General features: G+C 42.9%; 1 protein-coding gene across 1 annotated transcript in view; it reads right to left on the bottom strand.

Moving 5' to 3' along the window:
- Window positions 1–9,561: 9,561 nt before the first annotated feature.
- The window catches only part of PPME1 (protein phosphatase methylesterase 1), a gene marked incomplete at both ends in the record, with an annotated part of 64,643 nt that continues 64,092 nt past the window's right edge, over window positions 9,562–10,112 (bottom strand). The window contains one exon of the mRNA XM_084232014.1: window positions 9,562–9,633. Coding sequence (XP_084088140.1) covers window positions 9,562–9,633 — 72 coding nt within the window. The remainder of the gene's footprint in view (window positions 9,634–10,112) is intronic.

Raw genomic sequence — 10,112 nt, 5'->3', positions numbered from 1 at the left:
GAGGAGAGAGATGTAGGAACAGAGAAAATATTCAAAGAGATAATTGAAGAGAACTTCCCAAATGTGAAGAAGGAGCTGAAAATTGATATACAAGAAGCAAGAAGAACACCAAACTTCCACGACGAAAGGAAAAACACAGCAAGACACATAATAGTAAAGCTCCCAAGAATCCAGGACAAGGAAAAAATAATGAAGCTGACAAGAGGGAAGAAACAGATAACATTCAAAGGAAAACCAATCAGGCTGACATCAGACTTCTCCGAAGAAACACTACGGGCAAGGAGAGAGTGGAGGGACATAGTCAACAGACTCCAAGAAAACAGATGCCAACCAAGAATACTCTATCCCGCAAAGCTCTCCTTCCTCTTTGAAGAAAGAATATGGACCTTCCCAGACAAACAGAAACTCCGGAATTTCATTGCAACTAAACCCCCACTCCAAAAAATACTACAAGGAGTCCTAAAACCAGAACCTCAGAGGGACGAATAACAATGAAAGAAGGCCAAAAAAAAAAAGTTATTAAAAGAATAAATAAAATCAAAGGAAAGACAAACACAATGGCAAATACAGATGTTAACATATCAATATTAACTCTAAATGTAAATGGACTAAACTCTTCAATAAAAAGACACAGAGTTGCAGCCTGGATTAAGAAACAAAACCCAACCTTTTGCTGTCTCCAGGAAACACATTTAGCTACAAAAGATAAAAATAGGCTCAAAGTTAAAGGATGGAAAACAATCCTACAAGCAAATGGACCAAAAAAGAAAGCAGGAACAGCTATACTTATATCAGATAAAACAGATTTCAAACTCAAAAAGATAAAAAGAGACCCCAATGGTCACTACATTATGATCAAGGGGACAATACTTCAAGAAGAAATAACACTCATTAACATATACTCACCAAACGAAGGAGCACCAAAATATATCAGACAACTGTTGTCCTCTCTGAAAACAGACATCAGAGAAAACACATACGTAGTGGGAGACTTCAACACACCACTATCAACAATGGATAGATCAACAAGACAAAAAATAAGTAAAGAAACCAAAGCTCTAAATAAGGACCTAGAGCAATTGGGCTTAACAGACATCTATAGAACACTAAACCCCAAAAAAACGGAGTACACATTTTTCTCAAGCGCACACGGATCATTCTCCAGGATCGATCACATACTGGGGCACAAGACAAACATCAACAGATACACCAAGATTGAAATCATATCAACCATCTTTTCTGACCATGAAGGCATCAAACTAGAAATAAACCATAAAAAGAAGGCAAGGAACTTTCCTACCTCATGGAGATTAAAAACCACACTACTGGAAGACCATTGGACTAATGAGGAGATCAAAGAAGAAATTAAAAAATTCTTTGAATTGAACGACAAGGAGGACACCAATATCATAAATGTATGGGATGCAGCAAAAGCAGTAATAAGAGGAAAATATATAGCAATAGAAGCTCACATCAAGAAACAAGAAAGAACGCAAAGAAACAACCTAATCTCGAAGCTCAAAGATCTAGAAAAAGAACAACAAAAAAACCCCAAAACCAGTAGAAGAAAAGAAATAATAAAAACCAAAGCAGAAATAAATGAAATTGAAACTAAAAAAACAATCCAAAAGATCAATGAAACCAAGAGCTGGTTCTTTGAAAAAATCAATAAAATAGACAAACCCCTAGCCAGGCTCACAAAGGAAAGAAGGGAGAAAGCACAAACAAAAAAAATCAAATATTTGGGAATAAATCTAACAAAAGAGGTAAAGGACCTATACAAAGAAAACTATAAAACACTGTTAAAAGAAATAGAAGAAGACACAAAGAAATGGAGAGACATCCCCTGCTCATGGATTGGAAGAATAAACATTATTAAAATGGCCATCCTTCCAAAAGCAATATACAGATTCAATGCTATTCCAATCAAAATTTCAATGTCATTCTTCAAAGAAATAGAACAATTATTGATGAAATTCATATGGAATCACAAAAAACCCCGAATAGCCAAAGCTCTCCAGAAAAAAAAAGAAGGGAATGGAGGCATCACACTCCCAGACTTCAAACTATACTACAAAGCCATAATCATCAAAACTGCATGGTATTGGAACAAGAACAGACATACAGACCAATGGAATCGAATAGAAAATCCAGAAACAAACCCACAGATTTATGGTCAACTAATCTTTGACAAAGGAGCAAAGAATATGCATTGGAGCAAAGAAAGTTTGTTCAATAAATGGTGCTGGGAAAACTGGGTCGCTACATGCAAAAGAATGAAGCTTGACCACTACCTCACACCATACACAAAAATCAACTCAAAATGGATTAAAGAACTAGACATAAGACCTGAAACCATAAAATATAGAAGGAAATATAGGCAAAACACTACGTGATTTGCACATCAAAGACATCTTTACAGACACATCACCCAAAGCAGTGATAGTAAAGGCAAAGATAAACAGCTGGGACTACATCAAATTAAAGAGCTTCTGCAAAAGAGACAATAACAAAAACAAAGAGAAACACCACCAACTGGGAGAACATTTTTGCACACAACACTAATGATAAAGGACTGATCACAAAAATCTGCAAAGAGCTTATGAGACTCAACAACAACAAAGAAAATAATCCTGTCAAAAAATGGGCAGAAGAGCTAAAAAGAAACTTCTCTGAAGAGGAAATGCAAATGGCCAACAGGCATATGAAAAAATATTCAACATCACTTGTCATCAGGGAAATGCAAATCAAAACTACCATGAGATACCATCTTACACCAGTGAGAATGGCACATATTAAAAAAACTAGCATCAACAAATGTTGGCGAGGGTGTGGAGAAAAAGGAACTCTTCTGCACTGTTGGTGGGAGTGCAAACTGGTCCAACCACTGTGGAAAGCTGTGTGGAGATTTCTGGACCTACTAAACATAGAGCTTCCATATGATCCAGCAATTCCACTCCTAGGTATTTACCCAAAGGACACAGAAACATCAATTCCAAAGAACACCTGCACCCCTATGTTTATAGCAGCACTGTTTACAATAGCTAAGTTTTGGAAACAACCCAAATGCCCAAAAATAGATGACTGGATCAAGAAGATGTGGTACATATATACCATGGAATATTACTCAGCATTCAAAAAAGATAAACACATGCAATTTGCAGCAACATGGATGGCGCTGGAAGGGATCATGCTCAGCGAAATAAGCCAAAAAGAAAAAGAAAAATACCGATGGTCTCACTCATAGCAGGAATCTAGAAAACTTAAATAAGGGACCAGGAAAATGAATATAAGAAAGTGAAAATCAAAATCAACAAAAAACTATGAACCAGAGACACTTTTAGGGGGGTGGGGGCGGGAGGGGAGGGATTGGGGTCAGAATGGGGGGGCTGCAATTGTATGGGGAATATAACAATAAAATTTATAAAAAAAAATAAAATAAAATAAAAGTTTCATTTCCTCATCTGTAGGATGGCACTGCCCGTCTGTCTGTCCTACCCACTCCACAGAGTTGTGTGGTCTCAAATGTATGCAAATGTGCTTTACAAATGGTACAAACTGCATCGTGTCATTTATTCTAAGCGTATTCAATCAGTCATCAATAGGTGGTATCATCAACGCCCATGGTTCTCTCCACTCACCTGCAGGAGGCCAGCTACTTGGCAAGCGTCAGGTTCCAAGCTTTCGCCTGGCGATGCACAGGGGTTTTCTAGCAAACTGCCGGGAAAGGAAGCCAGCTCTAGGAATAAGGGAGCCTCTTGAGTTTACATAACTTTCTGAGCCTTGGACCCGGACTGAGAATGTGTTGACTCTGGCTGCTGATGGGGCAGCCAGCTAGAGCAGAAGTGTTGGCTCGAAGATTACAAATAAAACACTGTTCCCGCTGGGCAGAGTGTGACTGCTTTCTCTACTCCTGCTACAGGTTCTCTTCATGCTTTTCCTGTTCAAGTCTTTACCATTTAACTCCCTGGACCCGGTTGTGATTTGAGACCCTTGAATCCAACTTATGGGTCTTTGTGGTTTCTGTAACTGGATCTCTGTCATGAGCTCATTGTAAGGGTATTATTTATCACTATATCCAAAGCCCACTGGAAACAGCATGAAGTAGTGTGCTCAGGTCTACTTAATCAGCAAATAAATGCTCCTAATAGTAGATTTAGAAAGAAGTGAGGCCCAGTTCCTCACATGCCTTTGAGTCCCCTTGATCTCAAGATTCTTTTTCCATCATTACATGTGTCTACCTAACATTTGCCTACTTTCCTTTTTCAGGAAGGAATTTTCCTTGAAGTTTTCAGTGTGTGTGTGTGTGTGTGTGTGTGTGTGTGTGCGCGCGCGCGCGCACGCATGGATTTTAGTTTGACTCAAATGTGATCCTTCTGACCTTGAAGAAATCCTTCATTCAAAGGGCCTGGGAGTTTCCTTTATTCCCTTCCTGAGTTCGTAGTGCTTGATCTGTAGGATCCACAAGGGTATTGCTCTGGCCAGCACCTCACAGGTGTTTTTAAGGGTGTGCTGGGTGAACATATGGATGATCCTTTTTTCTCTGCTGAGGTGTACACGGCGTGCTGAGCAGTCAGTGATATTGCCAATGGCTGAGGGCAAGTCATCTCACATCTGAGCTTCAGCTTCCTTGCCTTTAAATGGGGGATGATAATGCCTATATTTCACAAGGAGACAAAGGATAAAGCAGATGTGACTAGCACAGTAGCTAACCAAAGCTAAACAAACCTTTATCCTCAGCCTCCATCCGTATCCTTGGTGATCATGCCCTCGCTTTTTTAAGTCAGACATCTGGACCAAAGTGACCTCTGCACAGGGTCCTCTGTATTGTTCAGGAGGCAGCGTGAAGCAGAAACCACCCTAGGTTGTTTGAATTTCAACACCATTTCTGAGCTGTATGGATTTGGCCCCATCTGCCTACCTGTAAAAAAGAATTTCACATGCACCCTGGAGGGGCGCTGAGGGTTAAATAAGTGTGTAAAGTGAGTTACAGGATGCTCAAAATTTGATAACTATTATGACTGCCCTGGTGAACAACAGTGGCTGATGTGTGAGCCTGAAAAGCACACATATGATCATGCTGCCCCCCTGTGGAGAAAGGGCACAGCCCAGCAAAGGCACCCCCAAAAGGGCTTGGTGGGAGAAATTAGATGACACAGAAGGCACTTTAATCCTCCGCAAGGGAGCTTATTCTTTACCCTGCCATATTTAGGAAACAGCGATGCCAGAAAGTGTCGGAATTGTGTCAAAAAGCAGATTAGTTCTGACTGAACAGGTCTGGTGGGGACAAAATCTCTAACACATTTCCAGATGACAGGGATGCTATCGGTTCATAGACCACTTGAAGTCAAGGTTTTAACACCGAGACCATGGCAGGAACTATCTAGTAAGAGCCTACCATGCGTCAGTTGTTGAGAGAGCCTGTTCACTTATATTAGCTTATGTAGTCTTCAAGACCCTGTAGGGCAGGTACTATTTCTTAATTTTTCAGAGAAGGCAACTATAGCACAATGAAAGGAAATGCATAATTATCTCATATAGCCAGTAAGGAGAGGGCTATAGGTTCTAATTAGGCAGCCTGGCTTGAAAGCCTGTTAAGAAGAGGACTCGACTGTACATAGATGATGATCAAGGGAGGAAGGGGTTGGGGCAAAGAACCAACAAGGGGACGAGGTGATCTAGCTAAGAGATGAGGCCGGAGATGGGGCAGAAGCTGTGGGGTGGAGACGTGGAAAGAGGATGGGCAGTTTGGTGGCAGACTAGAGATGAGGGAGAAAGAGTTCCTGGACCCAATTCCAACATGAGTGTGTGGAGGCTTCCCCACAGCTACAAGTTCTCAAACACGACCAAGGTGCCCAAAACGTCAACTCAATTCTGACACTACCTAGAGATGGCATCAGACTCTATTTTCCCAAGACCACCCTCTACTTCGGATGCCAGTTGCAAGCCAAAGCTGTTACCTTGCTTCTGACCAACCTACTGCAAATCAGAGGTTCTTACTACCCCCTCCTCAGATTCAATGAATTTGCTACAGTGGTTCACAGAACTAGAAAACCCATTTATTACCAAGGGTGTTATTCAGAAACAGCCAGCTGGAAAAGATGTATAGGGCAAGGAATGGGGAAAGCTTCCTGTTCCCCAATATGAAGGCTCTCCAAGCCTTTCCTCACAAGTCTGGGGGTTGAAGTAGAAGTTCCAACTCTCTAATCACAAGATTGGTTCTCTGACAACTGGCTCCCATCCTCAGGTGGGTTCTGAAAGTCACCTTATTCCTAATGGACTATGGTGGAGGGTTAGTGGGACTCTGGAGTGTGTGTGTCACAGGACACGTATCATACCCCTAAAACACATACAGTGTTGTAAACCAATGTTACCTCCATAAAAATAAAGCCACCCTCATTAACATAACAAAAGGCAGTTTTTATTACTCTCAACACTTAGAAAATTCCAATTATTTGGGGACCTGTGAGCCAGGAACCGTGGATGAACACTAAGTATCTAAGAATTTTATAAGAAATATAAAATTCTGATTATAAATCAGATTATAAAATCAGATTATAAATAACTGTACTGTAAGAGATCTTAACCTGTAACACTAAATCATATATAGTATTATAAACCATTACTTCAATAAAAAACACCATTAAAAAAATCACAATATTGCAGATGTAAGAGAGAGAAAGCCATTCAGGGAGACCTTGGGTGTCCTGATTGGACAGCTCGAGAGATGGTGATACCTACCACAGCTAAGCGAGGAAACATGCGAGGAAGAACAAGTTTCAGGATGAGGGTGAGTTCTGTTCTAGAAATGGTCAGTATGAGTGACTTTCAGTCATCTGGTAATGTGAAGAGGTAGATGGACTCAAGTGTGTAAAGTTCTGTAAATAACTGTTACAGATGGGACTGGAATCCAGGTCCCCACTGGCGTGGAAGCTAGCTCTGTTGATCCCACTGGGCATTCTGCAGCTCTCCGGGGTCTAAACGAGAGAACAGTCCCCTGCCCCCATTCACAGAAATAAGGACAACTCCATAGAGAAAGACCAAATAAAGGTTGGGAGATATTTATTTTTCTTTAAACAAGGTCATAAATAACAAAGAAACAAGAAGGTCCCAGATTCCAGACCGTGCAGCAGGACAGGGATAGGAAGTCGTTTAGTGGAAGGTGGAGGGGCCTACGCATCACCTAAGAGTCACAGAAAAGATGGGCTTCAGGGGACTGCCCCCTCTGCCCTTGGAAATGGCGTGCCTGGGCAGCAGGGGGAGGCTGCAGTGCTGTGATGAAGCAGCTGGAAGAGGACAAAGATAAAGGATGCTGGGTTGTTCTATGAAGAGTGATATGGAAACCACAAACAGCAAAGATAAGCTGTGGGTCTAGAAGAGGCAAGCGGGCACTCTGCACATCTCCAGAGATTGATTATGAAAATGGTTAAATCTGATTCTTAAAATCAACTCCACAGGCTTTTTTTTTTTTTTTTTTTTTTTTTGCCTATGGCTTTGTGCATGGGCTGTATTTAACCTGGGTTGCTCTGTGGCAGGTGAGGGCTTAAGGGACCCCTGGAGCAGCCTGGCCTCAGCCCAGGGCAGGTGCCCAGACATGTGGGAGTGGGACAGTGGGCTCTCCTCAGATGGGAGGCCATGTGCTTGGACTGGCTGGACCTGATTTTCAGGCTGGTTTCTTGTGACGCTATCCATCATCTCTCCCTGTATCTAAGGGTGGGATGGAACCTGGTCTCTCTGGGTCTTCCAAGCCTGGAAGAGTAAGACTGATAAAAACATACCTGACTGGCTTTTTGTCTGAAAGGGAAAAATAAGGACCACCCTGTCCATGGTCCATCCTGTGAGGTAGGGCAGGACCATGCCAAGAACAATCTAAAAAGTGGAGGTCCCTGAGCCTGGGGAGACATTTGACCCAGGTGCATTGCCCAATGCTAGGAATAGGGACCCAGGGTGGTGGATCTGATGGAGGCTTCACCGTAGGCAAGGCAGGGAGAACAGGCAGGGGCTACCCCTGTACAGGGAAGGGGTAGGAGCTAGGGAACCTCGGACTGGGGAGGCAGATGTTGGTCAAGGACCCTGGAAAACAATGCTTTTGGCAGGAATACATGAACAGGTTTGTACATCTGGGGATGTCCATCTGTAGGGAGCCAGTGTCACATGGCCGGGCAGGATGGTGAGAAGACAGCGGCATCACAGTGGCCTCTGGTGCAATGTATTTATAACAGAGCTCATGGTAAGGGAGGGGCGCACAGCTGGTCACTAACAGCCAGGAAATACACTATGAAGAAAAAGAAAACAAATGTGACCATCACTAGCTTTCTTCCTGCTAGGAAGCCCTCCTTAACTGGCCACCAAGGGTCTAGAGATCTGTCCACCTCTCCATAGTCTCATCCAGGGCAGGACGTAGTCACAGTGTACTATTGATTTGACCAAGGCTCCAAATGGCTCAGGAGCCCCAGTAAATCACTACTTTATTTTTGATTCCTGGGATCCACCAATAGTCACTTGAGGAGTGGTTTGACATAAGGATGTCACCTGGGTGCTTACTGTACTAGGCTACTGTCTTCATTTCCAATGCCTACCCTTCCCCATCATCCTCAGCTCTCAGGACCTGAAATTCAGAGTTCTCTAGAGTAGAAGCCATAACTTTTTCAATATTTCTTCTTGAAACTTCCTGAGAGTGGGGAATGAGTTCCCTTGGGCCCTCACCAAAATCAGGTTAAGGTACTTAACAAACATCAGGTCTGACTCCTCATCAGATTTGTGGTTTCCCTTGAGGATCGGGGCCTTCTGCAGGACAGACTATGACATCCCTGAGGATGTGAGGTCCGGGTCACCAAGCCTCTCTTCCTCCTCTTCCTCCTCAACAGAGAGCTCAACTGTGTCTCTCTAATCAGATGTAGAGTATCCTAGAATGAGAAACCCTCTGTTTTCTCTAGACCAGTGGTTCTCAGCTAGGGAGTGATTTTTGCCTCCGTTGAGACATTTAGTAAAATCTAGAGACATTTGTGCTCGTTACCAGTGTGTCAGGGGCAGGGTTTGCTACTGGCTTCTAGTGTGCAGAGGCCAGGGGTGAAATACCCTACAATGCATGGGACAGTTCCCTACCACCAAGGATTACTGCCTCCAAACGTCAACAGTGCTGAGGCTGAAAACCTGCTCTGGATCTCTATACAGTGGTAGGGCAGGAGAAGACTTACAAAATTTCTTGAAAGAGCCTGGAAAAAGACTTAATTTCCATTCTGGCCTCCTCACAGAAGAGGCACCTCCAAAAGAAGTGCACATCACAGTGAGGGGAGGGGTACTAGGCATGCTTCTCTCTCAGTTCAGCAACAACCTACTGAAGCAGAGCACACAGAAACAACCATGACTTGTCTGGCAACACACATACTGGGCTCTGTGTTGAGGAGGAAGCAGAAAGAAAGGTATGGTGACCCAAACCAGGCAGGGATAAGGTGGAGATATTTATAGCCTTATTTATAACAAAACACAAAAACCAAAAGCGAGTATCTTTTTTGCTGGAATCAGCCTACACTACTGGGCTCCTTAAACCTTTATATTTCCTTACCACTGGAATCCACCAATGGGTTCTGCAAACCTATGCCGGATCAGGAAAGTGGCAACAGCTTCAGCTACCTGGAGAAGGGAGAGAAATTCCAGGCCACATGAGGATTAGCAATGAATTTCAGACCCAGAGGACCTGTTGGCTTCTGCTGGAAGATTTACTACCCTAGGGGACTCATGAGTCCCATAGGTTTGGGAAGTTTGAAATTAAAAGGACTGTATCCTCGTAGAGCATCACTGGCAAGGATGTCTCCAAAGAATCCAAAAGGGATGATGTGAAGGGCTCATTTATCCCCTTAGAGTTACAAGGCAACCCCCTTCTGGAGGAGGAACCCATATTAATTCCTAACCGTGGCTGTAGTTTAGGGAGTAGTTTCTACCCCTTATTTCATGTGACTTTTGGGGAAATGGAGAAGTAAAGCTTAAATTTGTAACCATAGGGCCTAAGAATTAAATAGTAGGGTGCCGTCTACGGCCATACCACCCTGAATGCGCCCGATCTCGTCTAAATAGTAGGGTGCCAATAATTCCTTATTATATACACAACAGTC

The sequence above is a fragment of the Talpa europaea genome, assembly GCF_964194135.1.
Source record: "Talpa europaea genome assembly, chromosome: 1".
In the NCBI taxonomy this organism is placed as follows: Eukaryota; Metazoa; Chordata; class Mammalia; order Eulipotyphla; family Talpidae; genus Talpa; species Talpa europaea.
Note: the sequence above shows the minus strand (reverse complement) of the source record. Positions and strands in the feature narration are given on the sequence as shown.